Below are 18833 nucleotides of genomic sequence, written 5' to 3' on the forward strand. Positions count from 1 at the left end.
CCAAAAACATGAAAGAGGTCTAAAGTCCGACATATTTATCACATTATTTATAAAAACTGACATGAAAGGTAATTCTTGTTCAAGTCAAAGAGACGTGACTGCATATAACAACAATCGTGAGTGCATATAGCATTTCTCTTTAAGAAAATAAAACCCCAAAAGGTTGAGCGGGCCCATCTTGTCTAGCCTTATTTGGTTGGAACGGCCCAGTTCCATGCCAATCTGGGCTAGCTTTAGGTGGGCCAGGATCGCCCATTACTACAGATAGTGTTCGGACATTAAAAAAAAAGTAAGGTCAACCAAGTTAAGATTAAGACAGAAAAAGTGAACCAACACGAGAGGTCATTTTGGTAATTTAAACTTGGTCTGTATAAATTCTTCGGTTTTCCGCCTGGCGTAAAGTAGTAGTGAGGTGAGAGAGCTATAGCGGACTCGTACTCTCTCTCTCTCACTCTAACTTTCTCTCTCTATAAGATTCTCTCTCTCTCTCTCTCTCACCATTAGCTTCGTTCTCATCGAACTTCTTGCATGTATTAGGGTTAGGTTTCTTCCCTTTCTTCTTCTTCTTCTTCTTTTTCCATTCCGATTTGAATTCCAATTCTAACTATTCCGATCTTATCGCAGCTTAAGTTCTTCCATTCCAACCAGAAGAAAGAGCTGAAGATTTGATCTTAATCTTACTCTCATTTCAAATTCTGATTTTTTTTTTCTTCTTAAAATCTTGTTTGATTCAGAGATTTTAAGCAGATCCGTCCGATTTTTCATTTCTTCAGGTAATTGAGTTTCTATTGCATGCGAATTTTTAACTTTCATTTGCTGTTATTAGAAAGATAAATAGATTGTTGTTTTGATTTGGTTAGAAAGATTAAGAAGAAAGTTGATACCTTTTTGTTTTGTTCAGCAAAATTTACTCAGTTCTTGATTTTATAAGAAATTCATGACGATGAAACAACAGTTTCTTTGTGAATTCCTTTCATTTTCTTGCTTCGAAATGTGAAAGATATTAACTTCATTATTGCCCTGATTGAATAAAAAATTGATAAAGATTCGATTTTGTTTTCGCTAAATAACTTATAATGGATTTGTTTCTTTGTAATGAAACATTACTTGTTAACTTAATTATGTATGTATTTGCAGAAGATTTTATTGGGGGTCATTAGTAGTTTTACAATTACTTAAGATGGATTTGAATAACCTGAGGACTTCAATGGAGAATGCAGATGGTATATTATGAACTTTTTCTTTTAGATTACCGGCCCTTTACTGTTGTTACTTTTATGATGTTTGAATCTGATAGAGATTATAAATCGAGTCGCATGATGGGTTTGTATCGTATTTGATTTGAACAATTTTCAGTTGCTTTGGTCTTGCGCGAGAGTAATTTGTTGGAAAAGATGGTTGAACTCATGAAGCTTAAGAGAGCATTCATGGAGGAAAAGTGTCGAGTTGTGAATCCACCGATCATTTGTCCCAAACCTCGACGACAAAATGCGAGGTTTGTTTATATTTCCTTCTTTGTTCAACGTTTCACTAATCAAAGTCGCTTTATGTCTAGAATTAATTATCTGGTTCTTACAAAGATTTTCTATATTCGTTTGTCGTTATGTTTACTAGTTTATAACCACATTCTCTTCACAATTGCTCAAAGTTGTCACTACTGCAATACCGACCTTGTATCTTGTCCGTTCGGAAATGACAAAGAACAAACGAGAAATACCATCTCAAAGTATATCCTTTTAAAAGAAAAGAACTCCAATCACGCAAACCGTCAACTTACAAGCATATCACGTGCAAGTCGCCCTAGTCTTGTTATAATCTGTTTACGTAAGCATGAAGAATTTGTTTCTTGCTTATAATATATCAAATGACGTGGTAACGGATGATAGATAATGGTTACTCAATTAGCACCTAATTTTTGAGTTAAGAGCCTTTAATAGTTACACGCGGAAGAAGAGGAAAAAAAGAAGATGGCACGTGTATGTACACACGCACACACACAATAGAGGCATTTGTTTTGTTATCAAAAAGAAAAGAAGACTGAAAGAAATGAGAAGAATAGGTATTTGTCATGAAGTAAAGAGAAGATAGGAGAGAAAGCAGAATACAAAATATTACTTGATGTCCTTATTCCAGGACAATGATGAATGAAGAAGCCCTTAGTTTAGATTGAGCTCTTCTCTGTTTCATCTAGTTGGTTATAAAAGTGAAACTTAGGGTTTTAAGTTTTTATTCTAAGTTCTTAAAGCTTTAATGAACTCAAACTTGAACTACATTTTAGCTTATCAGCGTTGAACTTACACAGTAAAGCTTAAAGTTTCCGTTTTCCGCTGTGAGGTCTCGTCGTTGGCCGAAATGAAGTTTGCCAAATGTTCGGAAAGTCATAATTAACATCCCCTTTTCAGTAAGGAATGTGAATAATGATTGCTCAACGTTGACAAAATCATGAGTAGTTGGTATAATTGATTGGTCCAATTTTAGAAGCATACTAGAAATTTGCAAATCCCTAAATATGACCGTATTAGCGATTGATTATGAGTGAATGCAAACCGAATGCTTTCTCATGCTTGGGAAGTGGAAAAAATCAAATTACGTATGTGATTTGGGTAGCGGGGGGTTAAAGTTGTAGCAGTTTATGCCAATTTGAGCTTAAAGATGTTACCCCGCTACCTCTTTCTGACTAATCAAAACATAACCATCCTGACTTTGTGAAGGCAACTACTATGATGATTCTGAATTCTTTACTAGTATAAGTTGACGGCTACTTTGAAAGTATAATGATTCAACTGTTTCACTTGAAGCGTGTTAAAGTTTGCCTAGTGCACTATTATATCCAAAATAATAGCTTGACCATTTCATGACTCTCCTGTTGAAGAAACATTTTGTTATCTTTCCTATTGAGGAAATATTCGTATGATGCTAGTTTATAAGTCTTGCCATAATCTCATCCTGTGCTCTTTTATTATAATCCACCACAGACTTATGTTCCAATTTGTAAGCTACTGCAGTATGTTTTATTACCTCAAATTCTAAAATGTGTAAATTCAGGCTGGTGAAACAGTATGCTGATGAGAATGCTGTAGCTGAGCTGTCAGATATCTTATCCGGAAACAAGGTTAGTTACTAATTTATGTTTACGTATCTGTATTCTGTAATATCTGATGAAATATAATGTGGGCGCCCCACCCTGCCCCGTTTTGCCCCTGACAACCATAGTTTACAAGACCTATTGGCCTTTTGTTGAAGTCTGTTGTTTGGCTCAAGTAAAGGGTGAGTAGTATATCCTTGTTGTACTCTTTCACTTGTATCCAGTGTCCTTCGAAAATAATAAATTGTGGTTTTTGTTTTATTATTCCTCAGCCGGCACCGCTATCACCACCCTTCTTCTCAGGTTCTCCTCCTGTCCGTGCTGGTAACCCTATGATCTGCGATGAACGCTTCCATGAGCAGAGGGGCCCAGAATACCTAATTCCTGGTGGCGGAATGATCCACCCTCCAATGTTCTGAGACAGATTCTGCGCACCATCACCACCATCCACCAGCCATCGCTACATCTGCAACAAAAGAGAGATAGATAGAGAGAAAGAGATTTTGCAACTGAAACTGTAAGTATGTGAATATGTGAAAAGGTTTTCTTTTCTAAGTTAAGTGGGTTTTATCAGCTGAGACAGCAATCAACTTTTGGGATTTATAAATGTGCATGTAAATATTATATATATGGGCAGGCTCATTATACCTGGCCTCTCGAACATATATAATCTAGAATATTTAAGACTTTCACATTTTGCTCTCTAATTACCTTCCTTTTCAGATCTAATTTCTTCTGATTAGTTGGAAACTCCTGGTTTTGAGTTTTAAGAAACTTTATTTTGCTCGAAAATGCTATAATGCATTTGGTGACAAATCTATACAAGCAAATCCTAGTTGAAGGCGATCCTGCAGATCTGTTAGGCCTTCAAAAACGTCACTTTAGCGCATCGCCTTCTCAATGAGAAACTTTTTAAAGTGATCGTGGTAAAGCTTGAAATTTGATCATAAAATAACTATATTCGTATGACATGATTTATCGGTAGATATATTTGGTAATTAGTTATGACGTAGGGAGCTTACTTCTTTCTTAATGCACTTAGAGTCGGCCTAGGTTCAAAGCAACCAAAACGATTCCTTTGGGCTCTAAAAGTTCTTAGAGACACCATAGTTAGAGGTTTAGGGATCAATCCTGTCTGATATTTTTAATATATATACTTTTGGGGGGAAGAACCTCACCACTACTACAATATCAAAGGGATTCTTAAATTTTCCATATTTTCAATATGACCTATGTGTAAGTGGTTGAGCTTCTAAGTCCCATCAAATACATTCTTTTACTTAGACAGTTGATGAATAGTACGAAAGGTTTTGTCACTCGCCCCAATACTAACCTAACAGACAACTTTTTTAGAATAAAGTAATAGGACGGTAAATTCCTCGTCGTAATGTAGATAAATAGATATTCTTTTTCTTGGATATAAAGTTTGATAGTGATATGAAAAATAAGTGGAACAACAAGCTGGAACAAATCGATTCTTGATATTTGTTATTGTACATGCAACTTAATTTATAAGAGTCAATGAATTTTGTATCAAAAATATATTTTTCTTTGGATTTTTCTTTTATTGTCATTTATTTTGTAAAACGTAAACAAATAAGTATCTTCTTCGAAAAAAAGATCTCTTGTTAGGGATTATGCCCATAACTATGTATGACCTACCTTTTGTTATAGCTACAATTCCGTGAAAAAAAAGTTTGTAGCTAAAGTTATTCTAAACGACACTATAGTGGGAAAATGTTCCTTAACTAATGATCATATACTACGGTTTTTCAGTTCTTTGCTAAGATGCTAGATCGTAAAAAAAAAAAAAGAGCCTATTAGAATAATGTTAACCAGTCTAATGGTAGGAATATATGGTGGTGCGCGCCTTGATTAAATCAATAATTGCATAACCCTAGATGATACATTAGATGAAGAAATAACTTTTAATGCTCTTGAGGGATGAACTCCTTAAACCATATGATTTTAGACCAAGTTTCTTTCTTCTCTATAGGTCTGTTTGCATCATAAGTATCCTTCATGTTATATTTCCCATCTCTATTACATTTTCAAATCTTACTACTCTACAAATCCTTCTCCACCTAGACGGTAAGCGATCTCGCCAATCATCTCTATTGCATATATGTGAAGTTGTATCGAAGTAAGACAAGACAGTCCATAATCGCCAAGATTACCATCATTATCATTCTTTATTATCGTTCATCAAGTTCCCAGATTTCTCTCTGGAACCAGTATTTTATTCTCTAAATTACCAATTAAACACATGAAAACTGGTTAAAGAAATTTTTAAAGTTTCTTCCTGAGAGAAATGCCAATAAATTAATACTTACTCAAACTTTGCAGCAACCCGAAGGACTATAACTATGATATACATCTACAATATCATCCCGAACCCTTTACAACCTACAATACATACAAATACACACGAAGGTCAGAATATCACACACACACCACACACACATATATATATACTGTTGTTATTGTTACATTTTTACAATATGACGGAGTAACTCCCTTATAATTATGTCACAAACTTTGATCGCCTGTGCTTAGAAACAAGTATTCGACTATCAGAATCCCTGCAAATGTTTGTCCGCCATGCAAATGTTGAAAATGCGCGCGTCTGTGCTGTTGTTCTGGTCACGATATTATTAGCAATGGACTCCTTTTATGTCAACTTCGTCGATAATTCATGCTTCCGAAGGTGGAGTTTCTTCTGCATGTCATGGAGAACATTAGTTACAAGGAAAGGGGGTTACATAACACAGTTTACATTGATTTCCTTTTCGGTAGAGTAAAAACAAGAAATCAGCAAAAATGTTGATCATATAGTTCATAGATGCTCTTCTTGTTGTATTTTTGGGGCGTCAGAACAGTCCGGTACTCGTTTCAGTTACTTGGCTACTCTAGTAGAACACTCATTGTGACTTGAATGTTCATAAATTATGATGCTTTAAATTAAATCTCTTACATTCTACTGTTAATTCCTTTCAAAATTAAGAATGAGCTCGTTTTACTATTGAGTAAATTAACTTCTGTTTGTTTCCACCGCAAATTTACATCACCTTATACCTGAGACAAGAAAATATATGTATACGACTGAGTCCATGTTTTTGGTCATTCTGCCCCATTATATACCACACTTTATACTGGTTTAGGATACCGATACATGTGACGGCTTAAATGCACAAATAACACTAGTGATCACCATATTATTCACAAGTTTATATGCGGGGAACCGGAGTTGCTAAACCATAAAGTTGGTGAAAATTCCAGTAACCCATTAATCTAAGATTTTGATAGCGAACAGGTGAAGAAAATACTATAAACACCAACTAGGCTTAATTATAAATGCAAGCTTAGATAAAGAAGAGATGGGCACCTTCACCAACCAGTTGTTCAAACCGAAGTACAATGTGTTTTCCGTAAGTATATTTCTTCAAAGCATTAAGATGGACTCTTATTCGACCAAGCAATATTTCTCGTTGTCTGTCGGTGCAAGTTTCAAGTACCCTTTGCACCACATAATTTGCAAATTGGTCTTTCATCATGATCTATACAAGAAAACCAGAAAAAAAGAAAAGGTAATCAGCTCGCATAGTAGATGCACATTACCATGTCTTCGATTTAAGTAATGTTTTCCACAGCACAAACTTCATGCTTATTGAACTCCGAAAGAGATCCAGGCTATGAGAATCAAACTTGTTTAGGATTTAAAAGTTCAAGCAACTTTTGTGCACCGGCTTGGAAAACTAATTGCTACTTTTCAATTCCGACATTAGTTTTTTAATTCTCAATCTGCATATAGTTGTCTTGGCTTACCAGTAAATTATCGTTTCCCTCAGTCTGGCTAACAATCTCGTCTATCAAGAGTTCTCTCTCAGCAGTATCACCATGTACCAAACACTTCTCAACAACATTTGAGGCGAATTTATGCTGGCTCATTTCTACAATATTCCCTGATAATTTGCTGATAATTTGGGTTCTTTCGTGGGGCTTCCCTCTCCCCAGGACATGCTGCAAGAAAAGCTTTGCCCTTAAAATTCGTACAGAGAAAAGAAAATGTCCATGCAGTAATTGGAAGAACGAAAAAGCAGGAGCGAGAGAGAGTTTCACTGTTGAGTTGGAATAAGTATGAGCAAAAAGATAATATGGCTCAAAATCATTCCCTTTTTTTTAGTCAAGTAACAAATTCTCAAGTCTCTAGGATCATTAGAATCAGCACGGGAGTAAGGAAATAATACAGGATAAAAAGGTAGCCACCTACCTGTGTAACGTAATTTCCATACTGGTCTTGTGCTAGAGCACAAGTAGACTCCAGGATTTCACTCACTATGCACTGAGTCTGAAGTTCATCTGTACAATACTCCAGTACTCTCTATCCAAAACCAGCACAGCAAAGCGGCTCCAAGATTAGGCATAGGGAAGAAGAAACAAAAGAGAAGGCAAAAGGACAGATAACCGTAGTTCTTAAATTGTTTCAGTTTCACCTGTATAACGCGGCAACCATAAGGATGAGTAGAAAGATTTGCCACTTGACCGCGAAAAGCATCAATTATAAACCCAATTTTATCTGAAGGAACACATTCAATACACTTTTGTATCACATGATTTCCGTTTTGATCACGAACACATCTCAAAACATGTCCATCAAGTTCACGGACGAGCTCTGTTTTCTGATCAAGCTCAATAACCTCAAGAGCCTGCACCAAAGAAGTCCACTTAGAATAAATGCTGGAGTTTCTGTTGTTTAGTGTCTCAAGGTGATGTACCCGTCTTAGGAAGATCTTCCTAAGCACAGTGGGCTAAGTGCAATGCATATGAACCTTCCAGTTCACATCACAATGCTACTTGTACATGGAGATAAAAACAATGCATAAAACCCTGTCTCCTCTAGCATGCATACATCACATACATTTCTAGAACACAGAATGGGGCCTCTTTGGGAAGTGATAATATATAACTTATAAGTTTCTCTTAAAGGCCCAAGTGATAAAAGTAACATGCATCGGGGACCAATCAACCACGTGGTCATTTAATCATTTATAAGAAAAAATCAAGTAGATTTGAGGATAGAACAGAACATCCATTCCAAAAAATCCAGGGTGATAACTTCATGTCATTGACTATAGCTGCAGCGATTTTACCTTCTGTAATACCAGTGTAAATTTGCATACCTTCTGGATTACCCGACACCCATACATCTGAAGACTTAAAGGCAAAATATGACCGACAAGTTGGTTTGCTAGTTCCTTTCTCTGGTCAGTACTCCCACGTTCAAAGAACTGCACAAATACAAGGTCAAACTAAATAACCATATGATCCCATACTAAAAAGAATGAACAAGCACAATAAGACAATGGATATTTATTTCGCCCAAAATACAACTAAATTCCCCAATAGAGCACATTAACAAGATTTAGAAACCGAGGTTTAGAACAACACCTTTTGAATAACATAATTTCCAAAAACATCAGTCATTAACTTGGAAGCATGAGGAAGAACTTCTCGAAATACAGCTGTCTTCTCTTCATTTCCACACTTTTCCAACTTCTGCTGAATAAAGCGACTTCCATGTTGATCAGCACTATGACCAAACAAGTAAGACAATTTAATTTCTTGAGGTAGATATTGCAATTATGTTATTTCAACAAATAAAAACAAGTTACAAGCTTGCCTGAATTCAACAATACATCCAGCGATATCAGACAACTCAAATTTTTGCATTCTATTGGATTTCAAATCTTCAAGATACGAGTATGTTTTGGGATCATCAAACTTGATAGATCCTCTTTGTCCCGGCCAAACATTTTTACTAGAACCTGGTGAAAACTTCATCTCATTTCCCCTCCCTGAAGGACTCAACCTACTCAATGGAGAGCCTGCCATTACAGGACTAGCGAGAGGTGAGGTTGGGAATTGCATCAGGCCACCCATGCTTGGGGGACTTCCATGATAATTTGAGCCGGTAACCATGCCGCTCCTCTGATTTTGAAGGTTCAAAGCACCATTCATTTGATACGGCTGCTGCTGATCAGCTGTAAATGCAGCTATTGGGGACCCTTTAGGTAAGAAACTTCCAGCAAGACCGTCCCTGGATATGACTGGATCAAGTTGACTCGAAACATTATATACGTCCTCAGGAGTATGCTGAATGTGCTGCATATAAGGGTTGGTAAAAGGTGGCATCCTTAACCCAGGCTGTCCATGAACCTTGTACGCAGATTGCAAATCCAACCCAGGTGGAATGCTTCCACCATTAAAAAGTTGACCAAAAGCTTCATAACCCATAGGAGTAGCGCTGTAAGGAGGGTATCCAGCTATAAACGGAGGAAGATTTGTAGTATCCAAAGCATAGCCACCGCCAGTATATGGTGGAGCGACAAATCCTGAAGGTCGCAAATTAGGATAAAATGGACTTGGCGAAGCCACGTATGCTGTGGCAGCTGCATACAGGGGAGGGTTGGTCCCAGCAGGATGAAAGGCAGGCTGAGCGGCCCCAAGAGATGATAACCTGGGCTGACCATAATATGTTTGACCAACACCAAAGTACGAATTGTTCATACCCTGAGTTCCAAAAGGCGACTGGATCCCTTGAAATTGATAGATAGAATGACCTTCTTGTCGATAAAGAGGGTGCTGCAAATTATTATTCCGTTGTGAGGGCTGCCACTTTTGCTGGTTTCTGTGACCCTCGGCATTTGATAGGTTAGCCATTTCAAAAGCTTTCATTTCAGATTCAATAGAACTAATATCAGAATCAGTTACACTTGCATCACTAATGAAGCTCTCATCTTCTAAATGGGTATCTGCATTTCTCGATTTCCCTTTTAAGACAGACCGTGAACTTGCAGTCCTGTCAGGAGATGCGGTGTCGGTAACAATCCTGACAGAGGTCCCATTCAACTCCTTTAACTCTGGAGAATGGACAGAAGCATCAAGCAAGGAATTATCATGGTTTTCAGGATCAATTCCTTCCTCCGGTGTAACATGACTAGCGGCGCGAGACTGACTATATACAGGAGATGGAGTGCGAGGAAAGTCTTCCTGCAAAATGTGAAACGTGCTATAAAGATGAAATATATATTGAAGTGGATCGGCAATACATATTTTATGATGCACGACACACTTTCCCAGTCAATTCAGTTAAATTCTGTTGTTCGTACCTGTATAAGATCTACCAGGCTTTTATGCCGTCCTGACAATGATTTCCCGAATTCTCCTGACAAAAACACCCTAGTTCTGCTTGTCCAATCACTAGATGTAGGTGATCTGTCATCTTCGGGTTCCTCTGTATGAGTAGAGAGGATACCAAGAGACACATGCAAGGATCTATTGCTGTTATCATCCAAAGAAGTCAATTTCCCCTTGTTTCCATAACCACCAATATGACGTACTAGACGTCGATTCTCGGGCGAGACAAGAGGAGGAGGAAGCCTTGGGTTCAAGTTAACATTGGAAAAGTAGTACCGCAAGTAGGCCGGATCAGCACGGAATTGTTCCTCAGATTCCCACTGTTCGCTGCCATTGTTCATGTTCGCCAAGCTTGCATCCAAATCAGAGTTCGACATAGCTATAAGGTTCTCTATGGCTGCAATTGAACCCTCCATGCTTGGAGGAGCACTTCCACTTCTATTAGGGAATTTTTGGCTTCCATTTGCATGAAACTTGTGCCCCTTTAGAAGCATATCTAACTCCTCCACGACCACATTATGGGATGAAGATGTAAAAGAAGCCTCCTGAGATTTTGGCCACGTCGTAGGTCCAGTAGGTTCTGGAAATACAACTGGACTCTCAGTTGCCATACCTCAATGAAGAAAGATTGTTTCCCCTTCTACTAGCAATCACATTTTCCTGGAAAGCATAGTAAAAATGTGATATGTAGTGCTTGTTAGAGAAAAGACAATGTTATTTGTAGGGCAACCTCACCAGCGCAGCTTGTCATACTATAGCTATTTACTACAAGAAACAAACTGAAATATAGGGAGTTCATATCAGTGAAAGCACAATATTAAGCAGGCCATAATCAAACCATCATAGCATATTTCATCGGCTCTGGAAGACAAAAGAGGTTGATTCTGTAGCTCCAAAGGGGCAAGCACAACTATAAACAAGACCACTAGGAAATCGTACTTGCACACACATCTTCTTATTTTCATGCCATAATCGACCTACGATTTCCTAGTGATCTCGTTTTATAAAATATTAGTTCTATTTCCCACAAAATGGCTAGGTAATATTTTGTGTCAGAGATTTGCATGCCATGTTCGAGCTACCAAATGTAAACAAGTCCTTAGAAGAAAAAGTGAAAGACTTCATCTAATTTCTAGTTAAACAAGCAATATAACTACTATTTAAGGTTTGTTCTATTTCTTTGCCCGCCATCTTAATAAAACATCTACCGGCTAATTCATTTCAGCACTAATTCATGAGTATATGACTATTACATCTTTGATCGTTAACTTATCAGTGTTGGTATTTAAATTTATACCGTTCTAAAAATTTGTATCACTAATCGAATGACAACACTGAATTCATACATGAAAAAGGGAAATTGGTCTTTTGCCCTTTTCCTTATCAAAAAATAAAAGAACACCCATCAACCCATTAGGTTTTGGATGTTCTTCCCCTTGCACTTCCAACTATAAATTAACACAATGTCAATTCTCATAACAAAGAAATCCTCAAAAAATTTGAATTTTTTCTACTAATTCCCCCGAATAATGGCTACATTCTAGCAGATAGTCCTCCGAAACGTCGAAAAAAAACATGATATTTATATATACCTATACAGAAAAGGAAAACTATATCACCCCTCTGAGTAAAAGTCCACTTAAACAAGTAAATTCTACCAAAATTATCAAATTTGAAGCATATAAACAATACCCTAGCTGTAAAATAAAGTCACATAACTAATAAAACAACACAAAGTTATAATCAGGACATAGAATTCAACTGAAACCCTAAAACGCCAAATTTAAACAACAAAATAAAGTTATTCAACCCATGGCTATATATAGAGAAATTAAATGAAAGAATAATTGTAGATACTTACTAATTATCTGCCTGAACTAGCATAGATACCAAAGTTTCATCAAAACCCCAACTCGAAGAAGATACAATTTAGAGAGAGAAAATAGAGAGAGAGAGAGAGACTTGTTTTCTTGGCTTAAAAAAGACAAAGACTTGTCCAAACTTTAAGAGATCATCTCTGTGTAGAAAGTTTATGGTTGCTTCTACAAACAAGAGGTGTCTAAATATCAAACTTTTAGTTTGTAGGCATTGAATGTCTGTATTACCCTTCAATTTTTATAGGAAGAATAGGTTGCGCGGCAAAACCCTCCTAACTAGCTCCTACTTTATCAAAAATACCTGGATGACCTCCTTTTTGAGTTACTGTCATAACACCGTTAACCAGTCATTACCTCTCTCTCCTCCATCTCATCACCTCTCTCTGCCACCTCATCACCTCTCTCTGCCACCTCATCTTCTCGCCACCCCATCGTCTTCACCGACGAAGGTCGCCAACTGACTAATTTTCCGGCCAGTGACCTTCAAACCAAAAAAAAAAAATCTCTCTCTTCTCTCTCTCTAAACACTCGGGCGAAGGGTTTCCCTTTGCCCGAGTGTTTAGAGAGAGATAGAGGAGAGAAAAAAAAAATTTAGAGAGAGATTTTTTTTTTTTTTGGGTTTGAAGGTCATTGGCCGTCCGGCGACCTTCGCCGGTGAAGACGATGAGGTGGCAGAGAGAGGTGATGAGATGGAGGAAAGAGAGGTGATGACTGATGACTGGTTAACGGTGTCATAACGGTAACTCAAAAAGGGGGTCATCTGGGTATTTTTGATAAAGCAGGGGGCTAGACAGGAAGCTGGTCATAAATTTGGGAAATAACCCTATAAATTGCAGCAATATATTGGATAGAGAAGAAAATGATTTCCAACTTTCGTAATTGAGCAAATTTGACGGGAAAAGAAATAATAGCAAAAATCGTGGGTTAGATGAGAAATAGGGGGGACTAATTGTTTTAAGGATAGTGTAATCGATTGTTAACACCAATACTCTTTTGTTTTAAGTCGAATTAATGAAGATGATTTTATATAAGCCGTTGGATGTGATCTTATCCAATTCCCCAAAAAATATACGGTTTAATTGTACTTTCCAAAGCCATACCTATAGACCATTAGGTATACACGGATTATCCAGGTTCAATATTCAAAAGAAAAAATAACTCAAGTTCAATAAATCATAGATTTTACTTCTGCATGAATCGAGTTTCGGACCTCCAAAACTTTAGAGTAGATGTACTACCAACTGGGTAACGGTTGTTGGCAAATATCTTCGTTATTAGTTCAGGACGTCTTAAATGTTTTTTTTATGTCTAAACATCTTCGGTCAGAAGGGATAAAGGCCCTTAAGACGATCCTAAAGAGCTCATTTATTTCTATATCAAGATTATTTATACTCTAAGTTCAATAAATAATGAATTTCTATTTCTACCGAACTTTAGACCTTTGATATGCAGAGTGAACATCCAACCACTTTACAAAGTGGTGGTGAACTACCAATTTCTATGTTAATAGCCAAAAACATCTGGAATAGCCACCAGTAAATGTGTTCACAAAAATGTCAATACTCTTTTTAGGGGTAAAATTGTCAGCTTACAAGGCTTTTTTTCTTTTGATTAATTAGACTTGTTTGTGTATTGATGGAATCTAAAAAAATATAGAATAATATGAAGTTGGTGGAAGGAATAATGGGAACATAAACAAGTTCAAAATTTATATCAACCTTCAGATTGGTCAAATGTTTGGTGGAATGAATAAAGGGAACATAAGATCGCTAGGTTTCAATTAAATGGCAACAATAATTCTAGATGTACTAACAAACATACATTCAAGAGTTTCATCTAACTTTCTTCTTACAAAGCAAACCCTAACAAGTTCTGCATATGCATAGGTTGGGTATGTCATATGTGTCGCTTTTAGCTGCAGAGAGCGTGAGTCAGACTTTCGTGGCGAGTTTCTTGGTCGTCTTTGTATATTTACAATTGTGACATTCACATGAGAAAAGAGTAATCCGCTAACCAAGAATATAATATTTAGGTTATCTCTATTTATAGGAATTGATCTTGAGTTCGATGACCACAAACTTTAGTCGATTTTAGAGACAGTCTTCACAGTGTACTTTACGATAATTTATCAATTAATTTTCTTCATTTGCTTGTTGTATTTGAACTGCCAACTAACATCTATAATCTCTAGTTAACATACTTTAATTACATTTTCATTGATAGCAACTCTGATAGATAATTTAGTTATGGTCATGGAAAGAACAAGAAATTACTACTCAGTCCTCCCTGTTCCGATCTGTGCCCGCTTGGCGTTCTCCCATTGGCTAACAAGATTGCCGTACCCGTCAGCCGATCCCATAGCAAACTCTGATAGAGAACTAATAGCAACAGACATACCAGCACATAAAACCTTAATAGCAACTTCTGCTGTTTTTTCTGCAGTCATTACCTCTTCTTCTATTTCTCTCCCAACTTCCACCATTTCCATATTCCTGAAAGAATCGGGCGAGAACCCGACACCCCCAAACCGTTTTGATCCGGACGGATTTCTTTTTGAATCCTCCTTCAGTTGTTGTGTATATAACGAACCCATTCCTGCTGCAAAAAAATCTATTCCATCTGTCACAGGATTTTCATGTATAGAGTCTAGAAATCTAGACCATTGAATACATATGCCAAATATCGGTGGGGCACCACTCGAACGACGAGGTGAGAATGGTAATTTTGATGTATCGTTATCGCATTGGATACACCGAAGTAACCACCCTGTTAAGGCATGAACATAAGATCGTTGAGCGGCGATCCATGACTCGAAACAAGATCTCCAATTCCTTAGCTCTGTTTCAAGATTTATAGCCGATTGAGCGAGTCGATGTGGTTCAGTAGGGAATATGTCATTATGTTTTCGTCCAGATAGTTTCGATGGTGTACCAGCTAACAAAAGTTTTGCTTCATCTACCAATCGTTTCTGCGCTTTATGACATTCTGCCATTACTTTCCACATCCTTGCTAACCTGTTGATTAATTTTTTTGGGTCGAAAAATCAGTTTCCCAATCAAGAACTTTAGTGTCATTCAAGAGATAAAGACATACATATAAAACTATATGGTTTAAGACTTGAAAGAACAGACTGATTTAGTACGTACCCTTGTACCAATTCCAAAAGCTGTGGTTGTAACTCTTCGTCTCTTAGAGTTTCGATCCTTTTCGATACTGCTTCTACTGAATGTATCGAGACCTTGATTTGGGTATGAAGATCTCTTATTGCAGCTCTCGTTTTATCGACTACAGAAGGGTCTTCTCCTTTCACATCTTGGTTCCTTAGTTGCATACATTTTTTCTCGTATGCTATTCGGATACGTTCCCCGGACTATTTAACAGGCGAAACATAAACACAGAAACAAAATCAAACCATAAACCCTAAATCCTAATTCAAATTTGAATATCTAGCACTTGAATGCTAGAAGTTATCTCTTTCAAAAGAACGCAAGCGAGGAAAATGAGTGTACCTTGACTTCTACATATAGTTTCTTCTCCCAAGCATATAATCGATCTAATGTTGATTGATGGCTCCCCGATATCATACATGATTCCTCAGAGAAGTCACTTTTGCTATCATAACCGTCTTCTCTTGAACTTGAAGAAGTGTGAAAGAACCTTGAAGATGATGAACGAGACGAGGCTGAACGAATCAATGCCACTGGATTCAACATCTTCACACCTACATCGGCATAGATCTAAACAATTGAATACCAAAACTACCTTAAAACTTGCTATAAAAATCAATTATTATGATAATAACTAGTTCTTCATAATATTGATCTTCAATTAGAAAGCTAGATCCACTGGACTTAAATTACCTGAAAGTTCACTAGAAGTTGAAGTAAACTGAACTTTGCTAGCTTCCAACATCGAAGAAAGTTCACTTGCCGAACTACAAACTCTCACAAATTGGGTGTCAATATCTTTGATAACCTCTGCCATACTAGTTGGTCTTCTATTTACGTAGACAGTGAAACCCGGTGTTTCTTCATTTTCTTGATTACTAATTGATGTTTCTTGATTTCCAACTTGGACGTTTACTGCATTCTGTACTTCTGCTCCTTCCACACTCTCCGTGCCATGGGATTTTAGCCCTTTTACTTCATGATCATTATCTGTATCAATATCAGTCTCAGCTTCACTGTCTGTTTCAACATCATCTTCTATAATGACCTCATCTAAATCAATCTTAATTCTTTCTCTTGATACTTCTACCTTTTCTTCATCTACTTCTTCATCTTCTGCATCTTCGTCTTCTAAATCCGGAATACCTTCTTCCTCTCGAACTTGCCTTAGACCATTGATATCATCATCCATGACCAAACGATCGATACTGTCCCTTGTGGGGTATCCATATGCATCTAATGATGTAAATGGATTCCAAAAGAAGTCCCATTGTGAGTTTTGGGGTGATAGAGGAGGAAAACTATGTCTATTATTTGGAGATGGAGAGTAAAATGAAGATGGGTTCATAGGTGAAGACTGCATGGTAAAGAACCCATCAATACCAAAATGATGCATCGGCGGATAAGATTCAATTCTCACAGTTTCAGGCGATTCGGGCCTTTCTTCGACATGAACTGCCGGATTACCACCTGACCTAAGATAATTTACTCTGAAAGTTGAGTGATTTTCGGCTTTTGAGAATGATTTTGAAGGCAATGACTTGATACTATGATTTGGTTCCTTTGCGGGCGTAAACGGTGAAGTAGTAAATGAATTCAAGAAAAATTCACGAGGCTCATCTCCATCGACATAATCACAAAGCGCAGCTGAAACTCGTCTTATCGACTGAATATAGGCATTATGACCGCAAGCAAATCGTCTTCTTTGTTCGACAGCTTGTTGTATAAACTTTTTCCTATCTTTACAAAGCTGAACAGCTTCTTCATCTTCTAATTTCGAGGTCGAACATCCCATTTCTCTTTTACTTTATCTGATCTCTATGATCTAAGAAGTCTTAAGGCTTGAATCAAAACCAAAATTACGACCCGAAAAGCATGTATTACTCTTTACATTCATAAGGATTTTGTGAATCTGTTCAACAGAATAAAGCATTACAATCATGAGATATTGCTGTTAATACATGTGAGAAGCAAAAAACAGAATAAAGTTGCAATTTTCATATATATATATATATATATATTAGGGTTATAATTTTGGAATATTAAATATAACTAGAAAAGATATAGTTTTCTAGAGAATGAGTTCTTTTCTTTATTCTCAAGTCACAGGTGAAGAATTAAGTACAAAAAAGAGGAAAATAAATCTCTAAACAAACACCAAGAATAAAGTAAGGGGGGAGATTCTTTGAGGTTTCAATGAAATTGTTCTAGAAAAACAAAATTAAAACCCTAGATTAAATGAAAATTGTTTGGTCAAAGAGGAAAATTGTTTGGTCAAAGAGGTTAACCAAATCCTGGTTTAATTTCCCAAATTAAAAAAAAATTATTAAACCCAGATTATGAAACTGTAATCAAGAATTAACCAAAATCAAGATCTGTTCTAATTCACATAAAACTCAAAACCCATTCTAAATGTTTGTTTCAAAAATCACAGAAAAATATGAAAAAAAATAAAAAATTAATTTTATAAAGCTAAAAAAAATGTTAAACCCACTTCTGAAAATGAAGAACAAAAATCAGCAACAAATTAAAAAATAAAACTTAAATTTTAATGGTAGATGGTTAAATCCCACTTCTCCATTTTCTTCCAAGCTTACAATTTTGGTAAAAGTAAAGGTTAAAGGGGTTCTTTGTATAAACAGAACACAGTAACCAGTTTTTAAAAAAAAATCAAATCTTTGATGAGAAATTCAGCTCCAAAAACCTCAAAACTTGTAGAGAGATGAAGATTCAAGAGATTCAAGAGTTGGAATGGTAGATCATAAGAAGCAAAACCCAGTAAAGGATAAAACTTTAGTTGAAATGGTAGTGGAAAAATGAGAGAAATAAAGAAAAATTGAGAATCAAAAGCAGAGAATCTAATGTAAGATTGTATGATATGATCAAAGAAGATCACATTAAGAAAGTTGTGTTTGGGGTCAGTTGGAAAAAGAAAATACTAACCTGATTTTGATGGAGAAGAAGAAGAAGAAGATGCAGAGAGATAGAGAGCGAGAGAAAGAGAGACGACGGTAAGGAGGAGAAAAGCAACGGTCAATATGATAAGGGGAAGACCAAAAAGAATTTCAAAAAAAGGAGAAAAAGTACATTGTATGCCAACCTTTATACTTGAGTCTCTAAGTTTCAATGTGACACTGTAACAAAAACTCTAAAGTCTAGTTGTAAGTGTCAAATAAAGATTTTTTTCGTAAGTGTCAAATAAATATTCTCTTTCCTAGTGTCAATATAGAGACACTCTAAGAGCATCTCCAATGCAAAACTCAATCTTAGAAACTCGGAGTGCCATATAGGATTTTGTGAGTTTTTCTTAAAAAATCATCTCCAATGCAAAACTCAACTAAGATCTCGAAGATGATGTGTCGAGAGTGAAATAGAGATATCTCAAGAGGACACTCTATTTTCAGAGTGTCCTCTTGAGATATCTCTAATTGTCCAACTCATCAATATTTAAATTTCAACCAATAGAAATCAAGTCTTCGTATATTTCCAAAATAACTAATTATTTTT

At 36.5% G+C, this 18833-nt stretch overlaps 3 protein-coding genes across 7 annotated transcripts; 1 reads left to right on the forward strand and 2 right to left on the reverse strand.

Annotated features, from left to right (window-relative positions):
- Window positions 1–398: 398 nt before the first annotated feature.
- LOC147564407 (uncharacterized) lies at window positions 399–3779 on the forward strand. Of its 4 annotated transcripts, none has more exons than XM_086645849.1 (6): window positions 399–538; window positions 625–773; window positions 1141–1223; window positions 1357–1495; window positions 3046–3112; window positions 3358–3779. In XM_086645849.1, the coding sequence occupies exons 3-6, from the start codon at window positions 1181–1183 to the stop codon at window positions 3502–3504; spliced, it is 396 nt and encodes a 131-aa protein (XP_086501975.1). In that variant the 5' UTR covers window positions 399–538; window positions 625–773; window positions 1141–1180; the 3' UTR covers window positions 3505–3779. The 4 variants fall into 4 exon arrangements, with proteins under 4 accessions (XP_086501975.1, XP_086501954.1, XP_086501961.1 ...); XM_086645835.1 differs by having other exon boundaries at window positions 402–538; window positions 1138–1223; XM_086645828.1 differs by having other exon boundaries at window positions 399–773; window positions 1138–1223.
- Window positions 3780–5424: 1645 nt separating this feature from the next.
- On the reverse strand, window positions 5425–12484 carry LOC147564408 (pumilio homolog 5-like). 2 transcript variants are annotated; one of them, XM_086645809.1, is made up of 10 exons: window positions 12144–12484; window positions 10255–10942; window positions 8766–10135; window positions 8534–8675; window positions 8266–8373; window positions 7579–7791; window positions 7356–7466; window positions 6911–7105; window positions 6471–6642; window positions 5425–5804 (listed from the first exon to the last, which is right to left on the reverse strand). In XM_086645809.1, exons 2-10 carry the CDS (start codon window positions 10891–10893, stop codon window positions 5779–5781), a joined length of 2976 nt encoding a protein of 991 aa, XP_086501935.1. In that variant the 5' UTR covers window positions 10894–10942; window positions 12144–12484; the 3' UTR covers window positions 5425–5778. The 2 variants fall into 2 exon arrangements, with proteins under 2 accessions (XP_086501935.1, XP_086501942.1); XM_086645816.1 differs by having other exon boundaries at window positions 10255–11061; window positions 12144–12379.
- Window positions 12485–14283: 1799 nt separating this feature from the next.
- Window positions 14284–18467, reverse strand: LOC147564409 (nitrate regulatory gene2 protein-like). Its single transcript, XM_086645722.1, has 5 exons — window positions 18270–18467; window positions 16020–17238; window positions 15669–15880; window positions 15306–15529; window positions 14284–15173 (listed from the first exon to the last, which is right to left on the reverse strand). The coding sequence occupies exons 2-5, from the start codon at window positions 17119–17121 to the stop codon at window positions 14432–14434; spliced, it is 2280 nt and encodes a 759-aa protein (XP_086501848.1). The 5' UTR covers window positions 17122–17238; window positions 18270–18467; the 3' UTR covers window positions 14284–14431.
- Window positions 18468–18833: the final 366 nt, after the last annotated feature.

Source organism: Eschscholzia californica, unplaced genomic scaffold, assembly GCF_041429995.1.
Source record: "Eschscholzia californica isolate CP2 unplaced genomic scaffold, dmEscCali1.0.p SCAF_1, whole genome shotgun sequence".
NCBI classification, from domain to species: Eukaryota; Viridiplantae; Streptophyta; class Magnoliopsida; order Ranunculales; family Papaveraceae; genus Eschscholzia; species Eschscholzia californica.